We start from the raw sequence: 27,318 nt of genomic DNA, 5'->3' as shown, positions 1-27,318 counted from the left end.
CCCTATGTAAATGAAGAGGATGAAGCAAAGTTACAAAGTCATTTACTTGGCCTACAGACCTATGGAGAGGATATTTCCTGTCATATCTAAAGTGTGAATTGGCTTATGTTCCCTGCCTCCAGACCCTATTTTCCTGCCTCATCTCCCCACTGAGAGATGTGATCCCCATAAATCTTTGTGGGAGGCAGAGGGACCAATGATCTTTTTTCTGTAACTGCTTCATGCTGGCTTGAGGCATAGTGGCACTATCTGTTGGGGATCACAGAACTCATCCTGCTCTGTCTAGTGGAGGCAGGGTAGCTTCTTGATGGCCAGGGGTGGTGTCTTCACCTGAAACTGGCTGGAACCTTTGTTGCATGATCATCTGAAGGAGAATAGTCTCCAGGCGAGAGGAAATGAACTTGGTTAAAATATTTAATGGGAACTTCCGGGGGTGGATACCTATGCTGTCAGAAATATTTGTTATAAAGATTTGCAGAAGAAAAAACAAAACTTGGTCTGTTCTCGAATCCATGTGTTTCCTAAAGTCTTAGCACAAAGACTCCATTTTGGTTTGGTTTGGTCTGTTGGGGCCTGGTGCATGAGCTGAGTCCAAAACAACGGCCTCCCAGACTTTTGTTTTAAAAATTCCCCCTTTTTGGTCAGGTTCTCACTTAGGTGAGAGTGTGACCAAAACTTAGGGCCTCAGCACCACTCTCAGTTACCAACATTTTGGGTTTCTGGTCTCAGCATGTCATTTATAGATTACTGTCCTTACTGTTGCACATTTCTTTCAGCTCTTGTCATTCCCATTGAAGAGCGACCATAAGACATTCTAGAGATGGCTGCATGCAAGCATTTAAAACCTTTGAGAGAATACAGCTCACCAGGGAGACTATTATTATGACTATTGGGAGGATAATACCAATAGTTCAGAGTATGCTCCTTACCCAGGGTCCCCATAAACCAAACCACCTAAAATTAAATAGATTAAAGAATGAGCTAAATGAAGAGTCTACTCGCTTGACTACGTTGTCTTTTCGTTAATCCTCTACTACTGAATTTTTATAATCTGTATTTGATATATTTCTCCATAGGCCACAAGTGTCAGCACCTGCACAGGTACTTTTCTGTTTACTAAATTCTATTATTTAGCATAATTTTCACAAGAGAATTCAAAGTCTGTTGTGTAACAATAACCTTTAAAGTAGAATTAGCTATAGAGCCTATCATGTGGTATACATTTCTAATCATTGCTTCTTTTACTTTAAACCATGGAAAAAGGACCTAACAAATGATGCCCTTCTAGAAGAGTGAAGGCCTCCTGGCAGTGTACTCTTTAACCCATGATGTGGGTTTAGAGGAGTGAACTAATGTTTTGTTTTTGACTGATTATGAGGCAATGTATGTACTATTAAGGTTTCTTGCCTACACTGGGCCTTCGTCTTTATCTATCAAAGATAAGGTTATCCATGTATAAGGCTGGCTGCAAACTCCTTCACAAATAAAAGTATAACCCCATAAGTGCACACAACAGACCGCTTTTTTGTTTGTTTGTTTGTCTGTAGAGGCATAAGCAAAAAAAAAATTCAAAGAAAAGAGTTTCACGACAGTAACAGTCTTAACCTGTGAACTTGGGAAAGGCTGTTCATATCAAGGATGCCATGTTCTTGGGAGAAATTTCCCTGGTTAACTTTACCCTTGTTAAGGTTTTACAGATTATTGGTAAAATACATTCCCATGGGTACACAGTTCCAAAAGTGTGGTGGGATCTCAACTGTGAGACTATGAACCCAAAGCCCAAGGTCCTGAAGTTTTGTTGTAGTGTGGATGGCAAGGACAGTCTTTCTCCAATGTTCTCAGAGGATCCAAACCATAAAAAGCTTTTTTACCTGGTGAAAATACAGTGTAGCATAATAATCTGTTATAATATCAGCCCTCTTGCATGGGAAAACTTCCATACAACCAGAAAACATGCATTGACAATGACAATTGAATGAAATCCTTTTATAAACTGTTTAAATGGCCCACCAAGTGACCAAATATATGTGAAGCTTTACTTATCTGCCCAGGAATATAGGATCAAGCACTGGTTATAAACTAAACAATTTCAGTATCAGCTGGTTTAACATGAAAATCTGACGAAGTATTCTCTTGATGTTTAATTAATTTTTGTTCTACTTGGGTTAGTAGCTTTATACAAGGAAATTTGGTTATTTCTGTGGTTTACAATAACTTAGCATAATAACCATAATTATAATTGATAGCATATACTATTTTAGATATCCCATACTATTTTGGAAAATATATTAGTATTATTCACAAAAATCTAAAGAATATCGAACATCATTTTGGCAATTCCATGTACCTCAACATGACAAATACCCCTGTTTACCTCATTTCTGGATGTTTTCAGGGGCCCTCTGATCCATCCAGAAAACCAGGCATTAAGAAAGACAAATTTGAAACTGAAGTTTGATTTTGGAATTCCAGATTACCATAAATTACTTATTTTGTCAAAATGATGATGCAGGAATTTTAAAGAAGCAAAAGCCTTTTATAACCTTTTACAAAAAAAAAAAAAATACATTCTACTGTTTTTACACACCTTGCATGTAAAACTGTTTCTAGTAGTATTAACTGCAAGTTACAATGGCGACTCTTAGCAATTTTAACTTTAATGTAAAACCTGGTAAGTTGTGTTCTAAGGTTTGACCATTTCCAGCATAGTTAGGAGTGTGGCCAACTCCATGTTTCTCCTGGCCTTATCTAACTGGAAAGCAGGCAAGTTAAACAATTATCAAAAGCCAAAGAAGCAAAGAAGCAGTTTATGACCTGAAAGCATTTAGAAAACCTAATATTTGAACATAATTTAGACCACATGTTTATATTTTGAATACATTGTATTTTACCAATAATCTGTAAAACCGTCTTTATTTCCCAAAGACTGCTAAAGTCACGTAAACCAAGAGGCAGTACGTTTTCTTTTTTTTTTTTGAGACGGAGTCTCGCTCTGTCGCCCAGGCTGGAGTGCAGTGGCGCAATCTCGGCTCACTGCAAGCTCCACCTCCTGGGTTCACGCCATTCTCCTGCCTCAGCCTCTCCGAGTAGCTGGGACTACAGGCAGCCGCCACCACGCCCGGATAATTTTTTTGTATTTTTAGTAGAGATGGGGTTTCACCGTGTTAGCCAGGATGGTCTCGATCTCCTGACCTCGTGATCCGCCCACCTCGGCCTCCCAAAGTGCTGGGATTACAAGCGTGAGCCACCGCACCCGGCCAAGAGGCAGTATGTTTTCTACTTTTCTGGCAAAATATTTTATTTAAGCTCTTATTATTATTAAACCAATTAATTTAAAACTTTACAGAGGTGATTAACCAGTATGCATAGAAAGAAAGGGGCCAGAGATTGACTGGTAAGAAATTCTTATCCTTTTGCTGGCATGCCAGGTTTCTGAGTTCTCTCTCCCTGAGCAGCCTTAGTGACCCTGCTTGACTATGCAAACAAACATATTGCCATGAATTAAGAATATTCACAAATAGTTTACAAATTTTGGAGAAATTAGGCAGAGAGAGAGAAATATGACTCCAATTCTATTTATGAAAGTATACTCGACACGCTTAAAGTATTAGCCTAAAATCTAAAAAGTTAGTTTATAAGGATAAAAAGTTGGTGTGCTCCATTAATTACTGCGGCCTGACCAAGTTACCTTAGGAATTCCAGATAAATGGAATGAATGATGACTTGCTAGAAATGCATAGGAAACAAAATAACTATTCACAGAACCAAATACAAGCCTTCCACTAGAAACTAAAAAGCATCATGCTTTTATATATAAGGATACACAAGCAAAGCCAGAGGAGAATAAACAGCAAACAAATGAAAACTAGAAGCAAAAACAAACAGGAAACTGACCCTAAATTTTTCTATTCAATTTACCCTGGAGACTATAGTGTGACCTAGGGCCTCCAAAACCCACATAATGAACATTTCATTCCTGACACACAATTCACTGTCCTTAAGTTCACCAATATCATTATACATTCTGTGCAATCAAGAAATCCACTTTAGGCACATGACCAATAAGTACTCTAGCACTATCCATGCAAAACAGTAAACAGTGTGAAGCAAGGCAAGCATGTATGTGAAATTTGGCTCCATGCTAAATCTAGCTTCATGCTTAACTATATTAAAAAAAATTGCCAAACTGCCTATGCATTTTTTACAATACTTCTTATTTGACTTTAATCAAGACTAAGAGCTTTAACTATGAACATGTTAATTAGCAAAATGTCCCCAATTCTTTATTAGGTTCTTAAGAATATTTTATTATATAAACTTTTTCCACATCTTTCTCCCTTATTTAGTGATTCCTTACTACATTGTTTCATAAATAACCTTTTTAAATCTGTAATTTAACTTTAAGATAACTTTTGAATTAGACAAAATTATTATTTTCCACTGATAACATAACTGTTTCTGGCACATTTTGTATACAGAATTATGTGTTAACCAGAATTTTATCCTTAGTAAACTAAAACTTTAGTGAAATCCTAAAAAGCAAGAAATCCTGAACTATGAGATATGGGCATTTATAGATAAGAACAACTCCACAATTTTAGTAGCATATTTCCCCATATTACAACACTTTCTTAATTGGAAATGACCCAGATATTAAATGCACATTAAGAATAACTTTGAGATTTTAATTTACACAAAAAGTTTACCTCAAACATTTATCCTAATCACTGTACTTAATTTTTTACTTTTAACAAGGGAGACATGAGACATCAATCAACACATGTAAAATGAACCTTCGTTTGGTCCTGAAAGGCAGGACAACTCGAAGAGGGAGGGGAGTTGGGGCTTCCAGGTCACAGACAGGTGTGACAGGAATGGTTGCATTCTTTTGAGTTTCTGATTAGCCTTTCCAGAGGAAGCAGTCAGATACGTATTTATCTCAGTGAGACTTTGAATAGAATGGAAGGCAGGCTTTCCCCAAGCAGCTCCCAGCTTGAATTAACACTGACATTTTAAAATATCTAGCAAAGACAAACATAAAATTCAGACAAAAATGTATGCTGACAATTCTGATGGCATTTCTACTTTTATTCCACCAATAATTTTAAAGCTAGCTTGTTTAGTAAAGTTACACTTTAAGTCACGTGAACTTGAAAATTGCTTACACTTATTTACTTAATTTATGAGTGTTCTTTCACTTATAAGCCAATTTTGGTAAAACATATAACAATAAGTGTACATACAAATAAACACTTCCAGACATGTATACACACACAAATGAAGATCCAATAGCTTGGAACCTTAGCCATGAGACAGCAATAAAAGCTTGCTGGTTTTACTTCTTTGCCCCAGTAGATAATCCAATAAAGGCTGTGAACCAAACTTTCGGATAAAGCAGTCTCCATAGCAGTTTGATTTTTCTTTTTCTTTTTTTTTGAGACAGGGTCTCACTCCGTAGCCCAGGTTGGACTGCAGTGGCATGATCTCAGCTCACTGCAACCTCCACATCCCAGTCTCAGTTCAAACAATTCTCCTGTCTCAGCCTCCCAAGTAGCTGGGATTAAAGGCATGCTTCACCATACCCATCTAATTTTTTTGTATTTTTAGTAGAGATGAGGTTTCACCATGTTGACCAGGCTGGTCTTGAACTCCTGACCTCATGATCCACCCGCCTCGGCCTCTCAAAGTGCTGGGATTACAGGTGTGAGCCACCACACCTGGCCTGGCAGTTTGATTCTCTGCCAAACCTCTGTCTGCCAAACCTCTCCGGACTCCAAAGAGCCCTGGTGCCAAACAGTACCAAAGGAGGGTGTCACACATTAATCAGTCCCCCTGCTTAGAACCGCAGAACAAAAGCCTGGATACATGCAATGCCATTCTGCTTTCCCATTCAACAGTAAACTCCAGATTCCAAACAATGTTGGGGCCAAACAGCATTGCAACTGTGAGAGAAAATTCTAAGGAGGGCTTAGTACTAGACCTCAGAACCTCTGCGGAGAGCAGAGAGCATCCCCTTGGGGCAGGTTGAGGTCTGCAGGCCCCCCAGAGGGTCCTCCTGTGGGCTCCAATCTGACCTTAGGTGGGCACCAGCAGTGCGTGCCGTTTTTCCCCTCCAGAACATACTATGAGTTTTGTAAGAATAGCCATGAACTGTAATGAGAACTGGATGCCAGGTGGGCCTTTTTGTCCTTAGCCAGTTGAGTATGATAAGGGAAGAATTTAGCATAAGAACAGAAGGTTTAAGTCCCCTGAAACATGTGTGAGTTTGCTCTGAGGTGTACCACACGCAGGGATCGGAGAACACCCGCAGAAGAGATTTTTTAAAAAGTCCTTCCCCCTTTGGGGCAGAGCAATTATAAACGGCCACTGAAAGACTGAAAAAGAAAGAAAGGAAACAAAAATCAAAAAGACCCAGATTCCTTAAGCAAACCTGGTGTTGGCAGTTAGGCGTCTCCGCATGGAAATCCCTTAGTTTCACTGGCCATGGCCGGAAACCTGCAGTTGCTTCCATGTTTAGGCGCTGCCCACCAAGGATCCCTGGTTGGAAAGGAAAAGAGAGAGAGAGAGACAGAGACAGAGAGGGAGAGAGAAAGAGAAAGAGAAATTCCCCTGTTTGGAGCAGAAAGGAAAAGGAGAAAGGAGAAAAATAAACCCCAAACTTTGGGCTAACCTCTTCCTCCTGGCTGGCTCTCCAAAATATGTTAACAGTGGAGGGTGTACAGATTCCTGGTTTCTTGAGCAAAGAATTGAACAAAACGCACAAACAGAGCAAGGAAGGAATGAAAGGTTTTATTGAAAAAGGAAGTACACTCCAGGCCGGGCGTGGTGGCTCACGCCTGTAATCCCAGCACTTTGGGAGGCCGAGGCGGCAGATCACGAGGTCAGGAGTTCGAGACAATCCCGGCCGACATAATGAAACCCCATCTCTACTAAAAATACAAAAATTAGCCGGGCATGGTGGCGCATGCCTGTAATCCCAGCTACTTGGGAGGCAGAGGCAGGAGAATCCCTTGAACCAGGGAGTTGGAGGTTGCAGTGAGCCGAGATCGCACCTCAGCACTCTAGCCTGGCGACAGAGGTAGACTGTCTCAAAAAAAAAGAAGTACACTCCACAGTGTGGAAGCAGGCCTGAGCATAGGGGCTCAAAGGCCTTGTTACAGAATTTTGGGGAGTTTAAGTACCCTCTGCTTGGGGTATGCCCTATGTAAATGAAGAGGATGAAGTAAAGTTATGAAGACATTTACTTGGCCTTCCCCCTGTGGAGAGGATATTTCCTGTCATAGCTGAAGCATGAATTGGCCTTATGTTCCCTGCCTCCAGACCCTATTTTCCTGCCCCACCAGGAGCACTATAATCAGCAGTATTACAATTTACACAATTTACAATTTATTTCCATTTTCACCTAGAAGGTAAATATTCCAAAGAATTTCCTGGCACAAAACACCTGGAAATGTATGATAGAATATAAGTAGCCTTTAATGTGGAAATTTGACCTCAAAAAAAATTAGGGGACATTTCAGGGGCCAAAAACAGACGCTCCTCAATGCTGCCAAGTGCCCTGAGAGCATCTTTTCTGTAAAGAGGCTTAGGTTTTCACAGCCACTTGGAAACAGGAAGTAAAACCTTGGGAGCAATACGGGCAGGCAGTTGGAACCTCATAAAATAAGAGGTCCTTCAGGATGAAAACTTGGAAAGGACACCTTCACATGCTAGCCTGGAGTAGACAATAAGAAAGTTTGCCCATCTAGGCCTAGGCTCTGAATTAAGGGGAAAACGCGTCCTCCAAAATGTAAAGGAAATATATTGGGTTTGAATTATGCACACTGCAAATTGTTGGAAAACCCAGACAAGACGTTAAAAGAAAAGGGGATTTGGTATTTTATTGTGAGGAATTCCTGGCAGAAACAAAAGCAAAACTTCCCTAGGGAGGCCTAACATCCACCTGAGCTGCATAAAATTCCTGAAGAAAAAAATTTGGCAGAATATGGGCTCAGAATCTAAAATTACGAACTCTTAGAAAACAGCCATAACTTACAAACCAATGCACAGCTATTTCACGCCCGTTTCACTGGCTGTAACCCGAAATGACTGGGGAGAAGTGGCTCTGAACCTGGGTACAATGCACAGGCTAGTGTACTTTTGTAAGTTGACTTCGTAAACAGGAGTTGTTTACTTCCTCCTGTTGTGAGATTTATTTCTGACTTCAGTACAGATGATGATATGACAGTGTTGTGGCTTTATTTTATATTAGTGAGCTGCTAATTGTTATTGAGATGCTAATTATTAACATGTTATAGTGTTTACTTCACAATAAATCTGCACAGAAGCTCTAGGTAGTATTGGCATATTCGAGTATACCTTTTGTAAAAGAAATATGGAAAAATAACTACATTTTTAATAGATCATTTTTGCAATGACAATAGTTAGAAATTAGTGACTACAATGTCTACATTGTACCTAGTTTCAAATCATCAAGGCATTCTGAATATTTCAACAAAGTGCTCATTAGTGAAAATCCTGATATTTAGAAGGGCACTATTTATTGTAATAAAATAAGCTGTAGGTCATTTAGTATTGTGTCGGTTGAGAACTTGTTACTAGAAGCATCCAACCAAGTTGCATTGTTACAAGGAGCCTCATGTCATTCGTAAAAAGTGAGAAAAACAGTTTATTGGAAAATCGAAAAATAGTTTTGAGACCAGATGAGCTGAAGAAGTTTCAACAGATTTTCTTATCAAATCATAATTCGTGAGTTGAGTCCTGATATCTGAAACAAGTTTTTACAAAGTTATAAAAGCTTGTCCTTTTAAATGGGTGTGACCTTGGTGGCTTCTCTTGGCTATCAGTGTTGTACCTTATGTAAATTAGGAAAAGCACATAGAAGGAGGCCTTTCTTGTGAAACAAAGCAAATAACTACAAGGAAATGTACATTTATCTGGTCAAAGACAAAATTTTTGTATCTGTAACACATAAGGTAAGTAAATCAATATTCACCAATAATGCTCCTGCCTAGATCTGAAGAAAAATTAAGAATATCTTTACTGATATATAAAAAAAGCATAATCATATATTGTCTATTACCCCATCATGTACTTGTTGACAAGAATTTGGATTAAAAAAAATTGAAGGCTCTTTTGTCTCCTGCAAAGAGCATGATAAATTTCCTTAGAGCATATTTTCTAAATAATCACTGTCACTTCAGTGATTCTTTTAAAGAAATTGTTACCAAACACATGCCCTTTATTTGTAAACTGGAGTATAGTGCTTTAAACTGGACATGTAAAAATATAAGCTATTTCCTTTACCTCTAAAAATACTAATAGAGTCAATGACATAAATTAATGTTTGTCTTTCTTTGAATGTGTTTATGAATAGTCAAACTCTTAAAACTGACTACTGTTTTAAGGAACTAGTCTGAAAGTACATGGCAACATCCACATTAAATTTATCTAGTTTTATAAGAAAACTGCCTCTTTGGAAAAGAAATTTTAAAAATTTTGCTTTCTAACAGAGAGATGTTAGAAAATTCAGAAATGACCATCTGAAGCATGAAGGCATTACCAAGAGCTGAATGTCTGTCTGTGGCTGTTTTTCTCTTGGAAAGCTTTTCATGCCAAAAATAAGTAAATAAATAAATGGATACTGAATCTATTTATCTTTAACCTGGATGCCTACTAACCACTAGAGCCATTAACTATATGCACATGTATTTAGTGACAATGATGTGCCAAATTTCTTTTATACCATTGCGTGATGTTTAGAGCAGAGATTCTTCAGCCAGAATGCTGGGCTAAGAATCCCAGGTTCACCACTTACGGTTTTTTGTGAAGCTGGGCAAGTTATTGAACCTTTCTTAACTTGATTTCTCATTGTAAAATGGTGATAATAGTAGTGCCTACCCCTGAAGGTAGACATGAGGTTTTTAAAAGCAAATATTTGTAAAGTACTGAGTGGCTCATAGTAATAAGCACTATACAAGTGTTCTATAAATGAATAAACTAGAAACATTTCCATAACTGGAGAAGAAAGTGATGAAAATGGTTGTTCTTTTGCTTGTACATAGTTAAGATTGGATTTTCGTCATTGCCTCATCAAAACAAAAACTAGAAACCACTTGAGTGTGACTGATAAACACTTCAAAAATGTTCTAATTTTTTGCAGATTATGGAATAAAAGCCTCAGCATAAAAATCACTAAGCTTGGATATTTTTAAAAAGCATAATGTTTCTTGTTTATGTTAATATAAAACTGAAACTGTAAATCAATTTCTTGCATGCACTAAATATGGCATAACTTAAAAATTTTTAAAATATAGCATAAAGAACTAACCTACTACAGATTTTATTTATAAGATGTGAGATCACACTTTGAGAAAAAAATTTTGAAAAATGCAAGCTGAAGGAAACAAAAGAAGAAGGAAAAAACCCATCACAGTTCTGGTAGATATTTACATTGGAAATTAATTGTTCTTTTTCAGTGTCCCAGTGATTTTTTTATATCTGTATTTTGTCACAGAAATCTTTCTGGCTTATATAATAATAAACATTCTTTTATCTTATGAGGTATTTAAGCCCTTGAAGGCAGGATTCTTTCTTATTATCTTTTATCTCTATGTAATAAGCATAGAATTTCTTTCATGTATATATATGTATATATTCAGTAAATAAGTACATAATTACTGTCTGTAAATCAATCTATCTATCTATCTGTAAATTTCTTAGGAACTCTGAGTAGAAAAAAATGCATTATGGCCTAAGTGCTTATTGTCACTGAGTATGAGAATTCTAGAGCTGGAGAAAACCTAAGAGAAATCTATATTTCTCTATTATTTTACACAAAAGAAACTTAGACTTGCCTCCCTGATATTCAAAAGCAATGCGACTATTGATGTTTTCTCAAACGTGCAGCTTCGCAGTCATGTAGTTGAAGTAATGACAGATAAATTATTTTGTGCTTACCAGATCCTGTTTTATTTTATGGGTACAGAGGGATACTACATTTTCCGACTTCTTTTCAGTGAGATTGGGGCCACATGACTCAGATATAGCAGATGCCCTTTCCCAAGCCTGCAATAAAAACCCAAGTGTAAAGTCCACTTTGTCTTTGCAAGGTGATTTTAGGTTGTCTTTTAAAGACAGAAACATTATGAGATGAAAGGCACTTAGATCTCTAAGTCACTCCTTGAGAAAAATCTTCCAAAGTGAGCTTCTTAACATGTTTTACTGTGATAGGGAAGAATTAACCTTGTTCCAAGTTAAGTGAATCAGATTTCATGTTTTAGTTGTTACTGCAACATGGTATAGTCTATTTTGCCTAATGCAGAATTTCCTGGATGATAGTCAGATTTTCCCAAATAGTTGGAATTTCCACAAGTTTCTTCCCATCTTTATGTTGCATGCTTTTATAGCAAACAGCAATCTTTTTTTTTTTTTTTCCTGAGACAGCATCTTGCTCTGTTGCCCAGGCTAGAGTGCAATGGCGTGATCTGCAACCTCCGCCTCCTGGGTTCAACCAATTGTCCTGCCTCAACCTCCCGAGTATCTGGGATTACAGGCACATGCCACCATGCCTGGCTAATTTTTGTATTTTTTTAAATAGAGATGGGGTTTCACCATATTGGTCAGGCTGGTTTCCAACTCCTGACCTTGTGATCTGCCTGCCTCAGCCTCCCAAAGTGCTGGGATCACTGGCATGAGCCACCATGCCTGGCAACAGCAATCTTCTTCTAGTATCAAGATACTTCTTTTATGCTCTCATGGTTTTATTTAGGTTATAAGATTAGTAAAAATGTATATAAGCAACTGGTTTGGGGAAAATTATAGGTTTCAATTTTACCAGCTAATATTCTTTGAAACTATGTGCTTTTCTAATTGTTTGATATTTTTTGCAATATTGGTAAATGATAAAATATAAGGAAACCCAGAGGTTTCTTGGTAAAGTTTAATATTTACTTATTATAACAAATATTTATTTCAGCTTCAACAATAATAAAAGATAATATTGTGTTTTGAAAATCACAGAAAATGATACTGAAATATCTGTGCAATCTGACATTTATCTGTACTGGCATTTTTATTCCAGTATTAAGTGATTTATTAAATCAACTACTTGAGATGAACATTGTCTCTGATTTGTCCTCATCTTTTATTTTTACTGGAATACAATTGACCTAGGGCTAATGACTCAATGTTATATGAGGGTATTATATATCATTACAAGAAACCAGTGTATTTCTTGGAAAAAACACACAAATATATACTCACATATAGATATATGTGTTTATCTGCATGTGTGCATATTTATATATATAATATACATATATGTATCTACAGAGAGAGAGAGAATTTGATAATTAAACAAAACCAAGAGACAAAAATGGACATAAAATGGCATTTCCTGTCTTGAAAATTTCAAATTCTTCTGTAAATTATTCCATTGTTAAGTAGGGGAAAAATAAATCACAGGACTTATTCCCTATAATACATTATTAACCAGAAATATAGAATCTTTTATTTAATTTAAATTTTAACAAAATTAATAAAAAGTAAGCATATATAACACATCTTTAAATAAAAGCACGTATATTTATTTCCTAAATGATAATTCACATAGTATTATTATTATTATTTTAGGTGCATGAACTTGAAAATAATTTTAATTATTTACGTGGCATTATAATCTTGGGGATGGGATTTGTATTCTATAACAATACTTTCCTAATGATTTGTAAACATTTCTGAAAATATGAGAAATATGTGCATCCTATTAGCTTTAAATGCTGAGTGTGCTTGATTATTTTTATTTGTTTTCTAGGGCTGCTGTAACAAAGTAACACAAACTGGGGGTGGCTTACAACAGCAGAAATGTATTCCCTTCCAGTTCTGCAGGCTAGAAGTCTAAAATCAAGGCGTCAGCAGAGCCATGTTCTCTCTGAACACTCTAGGGAATAATCTCTTCCATGCCTCTCTCTTAGCATCTGCTGTTGCTAGAAGGCCTTGGCATTCCTTAGCTTGCAGACACATTACTCCCATCTCTGTATTTTTTGTCATCTCTGCCTTTGTTGTCATATGATGCCCTCCCTGTGTGTCTCTGTCTGTGTTGATTCTCCCCTTCTTATAAGGATATTATATTGGGTTAAGAGTACACACTACTCTAATATGATTCATCTTAACTTGATTACATACACAAAGAATGTATTTCTAAAAAATATTAAACTCATAGGTATCAGGGGATAAAACTCAAACATTTATTTTTGAAGGGCTCAATTCAAATCATAGTAATCACGTATGTCATCTTAGTCAATTTCTATTTTGGAAAGCGAGTTTAAAATAATGGTTAGAAGCATGGATTCTGGCATTAGGTAAACCTGGCAGACATTCCCATTTTTTCCTTATGGACTGGATAGCTTAAGAAAGTTACTTAACTCTGTGGGCCTCAGTTTACTCACAAGTGACATCTGCTAACAATACTTACTCAAAGGGTTTGGCAGATGATTAAATAAAAATGTGAATCCCTCACAGTGCCAGGGACATAGTGAATACATTTTAGTATTTATTATTGTTTTAGCTGTTACAATCACTACTTGAGTTTTACTCGACTTTGAATGGTTTCATAGAGAGACTGAAATTCTCTCTAATTTTTACACTATCATGCATTTACCTACTTAATATGATAAGCATACTTTCTTGTAAAGGTTATTTGGGAAATTTGGCCAGAATTCAGTAACATTAATCAAAGTAGAACTAGATTATAATGTAGACAGGCAGACAGGTAGGTAGGTAGATAGGTAAGTAGGTAGGTAGATAGATAAATGTAGGTATATATAGGAAAGTATGAGATCAATAATTTCAATTTTTTAAATCCTCTGCTCAAATTCTCAGGGTGTTTAATACTTATGCCCTATGAATTTCTCTGAGAAGATTGAGAGTAATAGTTTATAATAGTTTCCAAACTCATTGCCTATGGAATAACTTTTATGGCATATCTTGGGAAAACAATGCTCCTTAGAACATGCATTGAGAAATAATGTACAAAAATTACATAATTGAGATGAAAAATAAGATCGGGAACTGTGAGTATAACATGGCTTAGATTATCTAAGTACTAATGAGCGGTCTAACCACTTACATATACATTTTTACAGGTAAATGATTGATTGATTGATTGATTGAGATGGAGTTTTGCTCTTGTTGCCCAGGCCGTAGTGCAATAATGTGATCTTGGTTCACTGCAACCTCCGCCTCCCAGGTTCAAGCAATTCTCCTGCCTTAGCCTCCAGAGTAGCTGAGATTAAAGGTGCCTGCCACCATGCCCAACTAATTTTTGTATTTTTAGTAGAGACGGGGTTTCACTGTGTTGGCCAGGCTGGTCTCAAACTCCTGACCTCATGATCTGCCCGCCTCGGCCTCCCAAAGTGCTGGGATTACAGGCGTGAGTGACTGCGCCCAGCCCAGATAAAACATTTTGGAAAAATTATCTGTTGCAGTGTTCTGGATGGCAGCTTTAGGGATTAGTTTTAGGGATATTACTGCTGAAATTATTTGAACTAAAACAAACAAAATGTTTTGGTTGATACTTCTTGATTCCTCTTTTTTTATCTTATTAAGACCATCAATATCTACTTGACTTTTCTAATTGTTTTATATTTTTTTACTTAGTCATCTTAGTCATCTTAGTCAATTTCTATTTTGGAAAGTGAGTTTAAAATAATGTTTAGACATTAACACTCAATTGGTCTTTTTCAAGACAAAAAAATTACTTACTTTCAAAACAACATGTATCTATTTTATATGTCATATTTTAGCTCAACAAATTAAAGAGGAAAAATACAGTGGCTAGAATTTAATAGACATGACATCCCCAAATTACATGCTCTCAAGGTACAATCTATCGGAGAAGTTAATATTCACATACACATAACTATAGTATGAAGCAAATGGGCCAGAAAGGAGTCACAAGCAAAATGCTCTGGAAGATAGAAAAAAATTATTTTAAAGAGGCAAGGTTTGTGGAACTTGTAACTAAATGAATCCTGACATTAAAAAAAAGTAAAAACAGTTAAAATCAATATGAGGTTTTGAACTTGATTATGTAAGTACAGAATAGGACCTAGGTGAAATTATGATTCAGGCTTCAAGTACTGAAAGGGAACCAATTTGAAGATAGATAAAAGGAAATAGAAATAGGTTGGATCTTTATAAATTAGGTACCAAAATCAGGATGAATGTCTTAATATCGGACTAACCTTAAGATCTTTTAAAGTAAGGAACAATGGTCTTACTTTTAAGACCACAAATTTTAATTCTCCCCCCAAAAAAGGAGAAAAGAAAAAAGACAACAGACAAATGATTGCTTTGCATTTCTTTGTTTTCTACCCAAAACAATATTATGAAGCATTCAGAATCTACCTACTGATAAAATGAATGACAAACTTTTTTCTTTTATGATAAGAACCAATTTTTGTCAAATTCTGAAGATACTATCGTCCCAAGTATTATACCCAAAACCATATGCCTCCTTGTAAATAGAAGTTTTCTGACCCTTGCTGTAACCTCACTGGGGCAAACATAATTGGCAGTAATTCCATAGAACCATAAACATATTGCTTATTTTGAGTCATGTTAATATGCAGGCCCCTCTCTTGTTTTTAACTACAAACAGTGCAAGCTGGTTCCGTTTCTCAACAAAGCTGTCAGAAGTACTTTGTAAGGATTTTGTGTTCCATTTGTGAAAAGGCACAATTTATCTATTTATTTTAAAAAGGTGTCATGCGGCCAGAATTAATCTAATATCAAAACTAGACTAAGACACGATTCAGAAAACTACAGACCAATATTTCTTATGAACATAGATGCAGATATCCTCAACAAAATATTTGCAAATCAAATCCAAAAATCTGTAGAAATAATTATATGTCATGATCTGGTGTTTATCCAAAGTATACAAGGCTGGTTCAAAATATATAAATCAATGAATGTAATCCATCATATCCCCAGGCTGAAGTAGAAAAATACCAGGAGCATACCAATAGATGCAGTAACAGCATTTGATAAAATCCACCCTAATTCATGATAAAATCTCTAAGCAAACCAAGAATAGAGGAGTGCTTCTTTGAAATTTTTAAAATCTACAAAAAACTACAAATAACATCATATTTAATGGTAGAAAACTGGGATTTCCTGCTAAGATCAGGAATAAAGCAAGGATTTCTTCTTATACTACTGCTTTCAATATCATTGATAAGGCAACAGGACAAGAAAGGGAATTAAAAAGTATACTGATTGGGAAATAAGAAAACTGTCTTTGCAGATGGCATATTTTTCTATGTTAAAAGAAACCAAAAGAATAGACAAAAAACTTTTGGAACTAATAAACCATTATAGCAAGACTGCAGGGTACTAGTTTAATATTTATATATTTTATTTATTTATTTATTTTGAGATGGAGTCTCGCTCTGTGGCCCACCCTGGAGTGCATCTTGGCTCACTGCAAGCTCCGCCTCTCAGGTTCACACCATTCTCCTGCCTCAGCCTCCCGAGTAGCTGGGACTACGAGCACCCACCACCACGCCCGGCTAATTTTTTTTTTTGTATTTTTAATAGAGACGGGGTTTCACTGTGTTAGCCAGGATGGTCTCGATCTCCTGACCTCGTGATCTGGCCTCCTCAGCCTCCCAAAATGCTGGGATTACAGGTGTGAGCCACCGCGCCTGGCCTAGTTTAATATATTAAAGTCAATTGCTTTCTTTTATACATCAGCAGCAAACAGGTAGAAATTGATATTAAAACTACAATACCGTTTACATTAGCACCCTTAAAAATGAAATACTTAGGTATAAATCTAACAAAATATGTATAAGATGCATATGAGGAAAACTACAAAACTGACTAAAAAAATCTAAGAAAAACTAAATAAACGGAGAGTTGTTCCATGTTCAATGATAGAAGACTCAACATTTTTAAGATGCCAGTTCTTCTCAACTTGATCTATAGATTCAATGCTATCTCAGTCAAAAGCCCAGCAATTTATCTTGTGGATATTGACAAACTGATTCTGAAGTTTATTTGAAGAGGAAAAAGGCCCAGAATTGTCAATGCACTATTGGAGGAGAAAGAAGATTGATACTACTATGGGACTTCAAAATTTACTATAAATCTACAGTAATCAAGACAGTGTGGTACTGGTGAAAGAATATAAAACAGAATAACAGAACAGAATAGAGAGTCGAGAAATAGACCCACATAATATAATCAACTGATGTTTGACAAAAGCAATACAAAGATAGCTTTTTAAACAAATGATGCTGGAACAACCAGAAATTCACATGCAAAGGAATGAACCTAGACAATGACCTTATGCCTTTCCTCAAAAAATTAAGAATGGATCATACCTCCAAATATATAATGCAAAACTGTAAGACTCCTAGAAGATAATATAGAAGTAAACCTAGAGGACTTTGGGATGGGACTGACTTTTTAGATATTATACAACATGAAAGGAATCATACATGAAAATAAAGAATTTATCATCTGGACTTCATTAAAATCAAATTTCCCTTTACTGTGAATTACAATATCAAGAGTATGTTTAGAAAACTCACAGTGAGAGAAAGTATTTGTAAAAGACATGCCTGACAAAAGACTGTTATTCAAAATATATAAAGAACTTTAAAAAATCAACAATAAGTTAATGGGTGCAGGAAATCAACATGGCACATGGATACATATGTAACAAACCTGCACATTGTGCACATGTACCCTAAAGTATAATAAAAAAAAAATCAACAATAAGAAAACAAGCAACCAGATTAAAAAATGAGGAAAGGACTGAACAGATAATTCACCAAAGAAGATAGACGGATGGCAAGTAACCATATGTAAAGATTTCGATATCATGTATCTTTAGGGAATTATAAATTGAAACAGTAATAAAATATCATGACAAAACTATTAGAATGATGAAAAGTATTCTAATACACTGACAACACCAAATGCTGATGAGTATGTGGAGCAGCAGGAACCCTTATTCATTGCTCTGGGAATGCAAAACAATGCAGCCACTTTGGAAGAGTGCAGTGGTTTCTCACATACTCTTACTGTATGATCTGGCAATCATGTTCCTTGGTATTTACCCAAATGACTTAAAAATGTATGTCAATACAACACCTGTATACAAATATTTGCTGTCGCTTTATTCATAACTGCCAACATGAGGAAGCAGCCAAAATGGCCTTCAGTACACGAATATATAAATATACTGTGGTACATCTAGACATTGGAATTTTATTCAGTGCTGAAAGGAAATGAGTTGTCAAGCCATGAAAAGACAAGGAGGAAACCTAAAAGCATATTATTAAGTGAAAAGAGCCTGTCTGGAAAGACCACACACTATATGATTCCAATTATATAATGTTCTGAAAAATTCAGAACTATAAATATAGTAAAAATATCAGTGGTTTCTGGGGTTTGGGAGAAGAAGGAATGATTTAGCTTGGGAGAACACAGGATTTTTAGGAAGCGGATTTTGTGTGATACTGCAATGGTGGATACATGTCATATTTTTGCCCCAAACCATACAATACACAACACCAAGAGTAAACCCTAATGTAAATTATAAATTTTAGTTGGTAATGATGTGTCAAGGTAGTTCATTCATTACAACAAATGTCCCATTGTGGTGCAGTATATCCATAGTGGGGAGGTTGTGCATGTATGGGAAGAGGAAGTGTATGGCAACTCTCTACTTTCTACTCAATGAACCCAAAACTGCTCTAAAGAATGGAGTTTAATCATTATTTTAAAAGGTGCACACAGATCAAAGAATGGCTTCTTTTCAGTAATATCTGTAGTAACACTTTTAGTGCGTTTTTTTCTGCAAAGGGAAAAACAAATGTGTGATGAATATTGTGAGGATTTGGGGGTCTGTAACGGAAAATTAACCTAGGTTCTTTGCAAATACTTGCAAAAGAAGTCCAAGTTAGACTCAGCATTTATGAAGTTTATAAATATATGTTTATTTGGATTTTTCCATTGAATATTCACAAGTTCACTGGCATGTTGGAATGAGCTCATACTGGATTGCAAATGTTTGTTATTAGTGTCTCTTCCCAACGTTTCGTTTAGTAACAACTTGGTAGCTTAAATATTTTCAAAATATTTACATCATGGAATTTGGCAAATTCTATGAATTAGAGACTTCTTTTTCTTTGGAGAGGGGCTTGAGTCAGTTGTCAAGTACCAGCACACCAGTGAATCCCACTAGCCTGTACAGTTTCTATTGTGGCATAGGGCCTGTCTCATAGTTGGAGTTCAAAAAATATACATTAAATTGATTAATCAGTTTTATAAAATGACTTTACAGTGATGTTATGATTGAAGCCAAATGAGAGAACTCAGTCACCAAAGGTGGAAGTGCATTTGAGAAAAGAGGGTGAAATGAGAGTTTGGTAGAGCATTTCTAGTAGGTAACATAAGAATTAAATATTTGGTACATTTTAACAGAAGAACTGAAATGGGAGAGTTCCCTAACCCCTCGAGGGACTTGTGACAGGGGTGTGGCTCATTTGCTTGGCTGCTTCTAACTCAAACCCCTTATGGGAGGGAGAGCACGCAGGTGAGCAGGTGCAGGAGCCAGGGTGAGCACTTTGGGCTCCGGCCCCATGGTAGTATCTAGGGGTGATACAGTGCTCTTTTAGCAGTTGCCATCCGTGGGCAGCTAGGTGTTAACCAGCTCAGTGGAGAGTCAGGGTGACAGCCTTTTTCACTCTACCCTCTTGGTACCTGGGTCCTTGTCCAGGATCCAGGAAGAATCGGGTCACTCGGACTTGAAGGAAAGTGAATGCTGAGGTTTTATTGAATGATGGAGGTGGCTCTCAGTGGGATGGAGAGCAGGAAAGGGGATGGAGTGGGAAGATAATCTTCTCCTGAAGGCTGGTTGCCTCCGCCAGGCTTCTCTCCAAAATAGTGCTGTCTGAAGTTAAGCCACGCCTATCTGTAGTCTCTGAGGCTCAGTTGCCTCTTTGCCTCTCCACGTTCAGCTGTTTGTCTTTTCTCTCCTCTGCTGCGCGGCTCTGATGCTCTGCCAGTGGAGCTTGGGGTTTACATGGGTACAGGATAGGGGTGTGGCGGGCCAGAGTGGTCTTGGAAAAGGCAACATTTGGACATGAAAACAGGAATGCCTGTTCTTATTTAGGGCAGTGGGTTTCCAGGCTTGAGGGTGGAGCCCACACCAGGGACCCCACCCTCTTGCTTCCTGTGCGTATCAGAACTAAAATGTAAATTCAACTTTGTGCATTCTATTGCAAACTGGAGGTGTAAAAGGAAGTCAAGGGTTTTATATTCTGAAGAGAGTTAGCCAAAAGTTACTATTTTTTTAGAAGAGTAGTGGAGCTAAAATCCAAAAGGCAAAAGTAATGGATCATTGAGTGTATAAGTGGAGGCAGAACAAGTGTGAGAGTGTGAAAGAGTACACTGTTCCCTCCCATCAGGGGACCTGACTAGGTTTCAAGGCTTCATTCTATTTCTTAGGTGGTGCCTTTTTTCTTGCACAAAGAAAAGAGGTAACTTCGCTGTGGTCTATGTGCCTAATCAGTGAAACAAAGATGATGAATTGGAAGGTCATTTCCAGCTGGAAAGTTACATGATTCATGCATGGTTCTTTGAGAGAAAAAAATTGAGTAAGTAGAGGATAAAAAAAAAAGATGATACTTAGAGTAACAATGTTCATTTTTGCATGTTTAATAAAGAATCCTGAAAATGTTGGTAGACAGAAAAGATCTGAAGTAGACAGTAAGTTAGAATATTTAAAGGAGGAAGGATATTTATAGACTATAATGAGAAAAAGAATATAAGTAGGGGTACTAAGGTTACAAAGCGATGAAAAAAATTGTTTCTTAGGAAAAAATAAAAACAATTATATTTATTAACAACATACCATATAGTTGCTGTTCTAAATACTTTGTATAGAACATATCCTTTAATTCTTACAAAAATATAAAAGATAAAAAGGTTTCATTTCTATTTTACAAGAAAGTAACTGTGAGGTTCCTTGTCTAGGAACTGCCATGGAGACAAAATTTGAACCCCAAATTCTGACTCAAGAATATGTAGGCTGATAGGCAGAAGCCTGCGGCTGGCACCTGTTTGCTCATTCACCAGGCTGGTGACTTAGCCAACCCATTTACTACTCAGAGTCTCTTTTCTCTTACTCATCAGATAGGAACAATGTTTTGTTTCCCATGTAACTTCTAGAGCTATTATGAGGCTTACTTGAGAAATTGTGCCTGTAAAAAGTAAAGTATGATAGATATGTAGTGTATTTTTTTTAAATGGACAAACGGTCATTGAAATTTTATTTTAGGGGATAAAAATTAAGAGATTTGATCTGGAATGCCCTGTATTAATTCATTAAAGTAGACAAGGCCATGTGCTGAATATAAATAAATAGTATTGGAAACTTAAGGGGCATGGAAAAGATCTGGACAAATTAATACTGGTTAATCCCCAGTAGTATTATATTTTTACTCCAGTTTGATGGTGGGAAATTTGCCAGACCATAACAAAGGAAATTCCAGATTATGATTTAGCAGAGACTTTTGTGTTGGCTTCAGTGCCATTTTGCTTTCTGTCAACATTCATACCATCTTAATATATTAGTGCTGTGTCAGACATAAAATTGCACTTGCAAGGGAAACAGATTTCTCATGAGATTCTGAACATTAGGATGACAACAACATTGGATACATATACACATGCAAGTTTTCTTTCTCAGTTTTCTCTTTTCTTCTTTGGCCCAAACAAGAAAATGCAGAAATAAAGCCAGAAGGATGTTAGATTTATTTTTGTTATTTGTTTGAACCTGAATATGAATTTGCTTCGATTTTTAATGATGTTGTTTAATCCTTACTACTTTACTTGTGTTTTTCTAATGCAGTAAATCTTAGAAGCCAGGATGAAAGCAAGGGGGTGGGAAGCATTATTACTTTTTTATTTTGTTTAAAAAGAAGTGTCTGTATGAGGGGGAAAAAGAAACAAAGGGAAATTATGCCGATGCCTACCCACAATTCCTCAACTGGAAAGCTCTCCTAAGTTAAAGTAATTAAAGTCCAGCCTCTGGCTGGAGGCTGTGTATGTATAAACCCCAGAGATAGCATAAAAGCAGCCTTTGGGCATCCTCTGAGACAGAGGATGTTCAACCACATTCCAAGAACTCAAGAACATGTGTTTTACAAGGGAGAAAACCAAAATACAAACTTTCCTGTAAGTACTACAAATACCATATGGAAAATTGATCCCATAAACTAAGAAGAAAAACAGAATAAAGGAATGATTTTTGAATCCCATTATGCCAATTAAGGGATATATTCCAGTCTTTCAACCTAATTTCCAAAAAGTACAACCGAATTAAAAGGGAGGATTTGAGTAATAATTCAAGCACCATTTCTGGTTTTCTTAGCAAACCTTTGTACAAATGGCTACCCTGACTTGTTACTTGCAAACTAAATCCATTTTCAAAAGAGAGAGAAAGAGATCATTACTTTCCATTACTTTCATTGGTTTCCTGTCTTATATGGTAGTTCAGATTAGTGTTCATTTTCCTTCAAATAAAGCTGTTGAATGGTAGCAAATTTATCTTGCCTAAGTTCTAGAGAGCCTCCCACTATGTAGGGATACTTGAGAGGCCATATTGTCTGTATTTGGGAAATTACTTATTGCATTTGTTTATAATTATTAAGGCAGAGTAGAGTTCAATAGTGAGATCATAAACTATAATTAACATAAAGTCTGTCCTTACATAAAAATATTTGTTACATGTTGTTGACTATAATTTCCAAATTATAAGGCAGGAATAATGACATTTGATCAAATCCTATGTTTTTCATATGGCCTTATGCTTTGCTTGTGGTTTATAATATTTAAAATTTTACTTAATATAATATAAGTATAATTCAAATATACTTATATTTATTGTCTATTTTAGGTAGTCCTATTATTTCCTGGAAGATTACTTGTGTTTTACCATTTTGTGCACTTACAGGGATTTTTAAAAATAAAAAGCCCATTGTTTTTAGCTCATAAAATTATCCCTCTAGAACAAATTTGCCTTTATTTCTGTCTTGCACTCTGAATACCGTGTACTCTGAATCAAATTTTTTATTAATCTTTTCATCAGGATTTCCACAGTATGAAAATAAGGTAGATTTGAACTCTGTACCAGAACAAACACAGGGTTGTGACTTTAATTTATCTAAATGAACTTTTGATTTTCCTTACCAGATCTCTGGGCTGAGAAATCTTTCTTGCTGTGGAATGTATGTAGTTCTAGTCCCAGTGAGAGTACCAGCTTTCATGAGTTGCGACTCTGCACAGACTTTCCAGTTTTAACTTCTTGTCTCACACAGTCTCAATGCCTAGCGTCCCATGATCCCTGAGCAAACCACAAATGGCAAGCCTTTTTACCATTTGGGCTATGTGCAAAGCTGCCCAAATTGAGCCTGTAGTGTCCATGCAAAGTGAGTTGGCACTCTTGTTGCTCTGGCTTTCCGTTTCTTCTCCATGGGTGACATCTATAAACTTCCCCTTCTATCCTGTAAATTCAATTCCATATGCTCAGATTTATCATTTCAGGTATTTTGTAATAGAAGATTGTGATAATTAATTTTATCTGTCAACTTGACTGGTCGAAGAGATGCCCAGATAGCTGGTAAAACATTATTTCTGGGTGTGTTTGTGAAAGTGTTTCTGGAATAGATTAGCATTCGAATCCGTAGATTGAGTAAAGGTCTGCCTTTGTGGATGTGGGTGAATGTCATCCAATTCATTGAGGGCCTGAAAAGAAAAAAAGGTAGAGAAAGGGCAAATCTTGCTCTTTTCTTGAGCTGGGACATCCATCTTCTCCTGACCTTGGACATCAGATCTCCTGTTTCTTAGACCTTCAGACTCTGAGACTTATACCAGCAGATTTCCGCCCCATCCCCTCGACCCTGGTTCTCATGCCTTTGGTTGGGGACTGACTTATATCACTAGTTTTCCTCATTCTCCAGCTTATAGGCAGCAGATGGTGGGACTTTTCAGCCTCTCATAATTATGTGAGCCAATTCTCTATCTATCTATCTATCTATCTACCCGCCCATCTCCTATTGGTTCTGTTTCTCTGTAAAATTCTGAATAATATGAAGAGACTTCTGTCAGATTTTTGGAAATAAAAGCCTAAAAGGACGTTTTCATTTAATTCATAAAGTTGACTTCAAGTACACAAAATTGGACATTCATGACTCACTGTCATCATTGTTATGCTATGGCCTTCTTTCATTAGATAAGTCATTTTTATTAAAAATTAGCACCTACCATACAAAATAATACCCAAGATCTTGATGTTGTGTAAAAACAATGGTAAATAGCAATGCAGTTGTCAAAATGAAGAAATTATGGTGAAATGACCAGTAATAACACCCAGCAATATGCATGGGACCTAGCAATATGCTATCCATTTTTTAAAATGACTTAATTAAAGGGGAAGATTAGGCTAATAATTCAAGTACCAAAAGACTACAAACATCATTATAGACACTTTGTAAAGTTATAAAGTTAAAACAACGCAAGACAATATTGAATACTAGTTTCAGGATGAAGGTTATATTTGATGATGGTATTATTTTTAAATTTGTACAAATGTATGCAGTATATGTGCAATTCTGTTACATATACACATTGTGTAGTAGTCAAGGATTTTAGGGTATGATAATGATATCCTGAAGGCAGGTAGAAGAATGAAACAATCAGGGCAGGAAAAACCTCATAATTAGTCACATATTAATTTCAAACTCCTTTTCTTTTCTTTTTTTTTACCTTTTATTTTAGGTTAAGGGTATATGAGCAAATTTGTTATAATAAGTAAACTGTGTGTCATGGGGGTTTGCATACATATAATTTTGTCACCCAGGTAATAAGCATAGTACCTGATAGAATTTTTTTCTGATCCTCTCCCTCCTCCTACGCTCCATCCTCAAGTAAGCCCCAGTGTTTGTTATTCTTCTCCTGGTATTCTTGTGTTCTCATTGTTCAGCTGCCACTCATAAGTGATGACATGTGTTACTTGGTTTTCTGTTCCTGTGTTAGTTTGCTTAGGATGATGGCCTCCACCTCTATCCATGTTGCTACAAAGGACATAATCTCATTCTTTTTTATAGCTGCATAGTATTCTGTGGTATATATGTACCGCATTTATTTATCCAGTCTACCATTGAAGGGCATTTAGGTTGATTCCATGTCTTTGCTATTGTGATTAGTGCTGCAATAAACATATGTGTGCATGTGTCTTTATAGTAGAATGATTTATATTATTTTGGGTATATACCCAGTAATGGGATTGCTGGGTTAAATGGTAAGTTTATTTTGCTGTGTAGAAGATTTTTAGTTTAATTAGATCACATTTGTCAATTTTTACTTTTGTCAAAATTGGTTTTGGTATCTTTATCATGAAATATTTGTTCTTTCCTACGTCCAGTATAATATTGCCTAGGTTGTCTTCCAGGGTTTTTATAGTTATGGGTTTTACATTTAAGTCTTTAATCCATCTTGAGTAGATTTTTGTATATGGTATAAGGAAGGGATCCAGATTCAGTCTTCTGCATATGGCTAGCCAGTTATCCCAGCACAATTGATTAAATAGGGAGTCTTTCCCCATTGCTTGTTTTTGTCACCTTTGTGGAAGATCAGATGGTTGTAGGTGTATGTCCTTATTTATGAGCTCTCTGTTCTGCTCCATTGGTCTATGTGTCTATTTTTATACCAGTACCATGCTGTTTTGGTTACTGTAGCCCTGCAGTATAGTTTGAAGTCAGGTAGCATGATGCTTCCAGCTTTTTTCTTTTTGCTTAGGATTGCCTTGGCTATTTGGGCTCTTTTTTGGTCCCATATAAATTTTAAAATAGTTTTTTTCTAGTTTTGTGAAGAATGTCATTGGTAGTTTAATAGGAATGGCACTGAATCTTTACATTGCTTTGGGCAGTATGGACATTTTAACAGTATTGATTCTTCCTATCCATGAGCATGGAATGTTGTTTTCATTTGTTTGTGTCATCTCTGATTTCTTTGAGCAGTATTTAGTAACCTCTTTATTTTCAACTCAAACAACATTATGTAAAATTTGAATATTACCACACTGCATTCAGCCCTCTGTGGAATTTCTTTTTACTTTGCAGCCCTAAGCAGGATTGTGTGGTATTGCACACAAAAGTGTCTGCTTCAAGCTAGGAGGGTATTAATGTCCCTTTTATAGTCTCCTTATGACAGAAATAAACAGTAATGATGAGATTAATTCATAGCTCCATTATTTCATTTGAGACAGATTCACTGGTTAGAGCAGATATTTTATGGTACCATACAAAAATAAACTGACAATATTGAGATAAAGATGTCTCACAAAAGTTTAGTAAGCACAGCATATGCCATTTGTCACAATAATGTGTAATTAAACTTTTTGAAGGAAAATCTTATTGTGACTTTAAAGAAAAATATAATTAACAAAGATTTTTTTTATTCCCTTTTCTCCAGAGAAAGGAAAGATTATTGAATATTTGGTGAAAGTCTGTAAAAGTTAAGATAGTTAAATAGATAAAAAGAACCTGGAACCAATTACAAATTAATATTCTCTCCCTAAGGTCCATAATGTTCTATGACCTCTGCCTTCTTCCTGGTCTTGGAGTTTTTAGGAATAGACTAATTATTAAATACCTTTTCAATAAAAGTAGGTTAACTTCCAGTCAAGATCACATAGTCCATTTTCTCCCTGCTTTCCTGCCAGATGAAACTGTGAACCCTGGAAATAACACAGGAAGCAACCTAGGAGGAGCTTTGAAAGATGGGAAGAATATATTCTTTTTTGGAACCCCAGGATTTGAGGAACAATATATTGGCATAGCACCTCACGTCTTCCCACCCAACAGGAGAAGGTAAACCAGACTTTATTTCCTGAGCCCAACCTAGGAGCAGAAGGCAGCCTACAGAGACTCATTTCTCCTCAGGAGGGAATGGGAATCCTTCTGACAATGTCAGGGATGTCCAAAAATATTGAGGATTAATCAGGATTTTTACCAACAATAAGCAGCTCTTAGAAGCGCTCTCTTGAGACTAGATCTCTTACAGAGAGACAACAAGGCAGGTAAGCTGAACCAGCAAAAGACACCCAACCACTGTAAGTGGCCAGCCCTGGGATACGTTTCAACCTTATAGGCCTGAGACTCTCCTCCACTGCCTAGGGACACTGGGACAGCAGAAGACACTGCAAGGGGGAATTCTCAGTAAAACAAGGACCTGGCC

At 36.4% G+C, this 27,318-nt stretch overlaps 1 protein-coding gene across 1 annotated transcript in view; it reads left to right on the top strand.

Annotated features, from left to right (window-relative positions):
* Positions 1-26,951, top strand: part of LOC100581950 (desmocollin-2) — a 33,771-nt gene extending 6,820 nt beyond the window's left edge. The window contains exon 4 of the mRNA XM_030822694.1: positions 26,804-26,951. Coding sequence (XP_030678554.1) covers positions 26,804-26,815 — 12 coding nt within the window. The 3' untranslated portion in view covers positions 26,816-26,951. The remainder of the gene's footprint in view (positions 1-26,803) is intronic.
* Positions 26,952-27,318: the final 367 nt, after the last annotated feature.

Source organism: Nomascus leucogenys, chromosome 11 (genome assembly GCF_006542625.1).
Source record: "Nomascus leucogenys isolate Asia chromosome 11, Asia_NLE_v1, whole genome shotgun sequence".
In the NCBI taxonomy this organism is placed as follows: domain Eukaryota; kingdom Metazoa; phylum Chordata; class Mammalia; order Primates; family Hylobatidae; genus Nomascus; species Nomascus leucogenys.
This window is presented reverse-complemented; position numbering and strand designations above follow the sequence as displayed.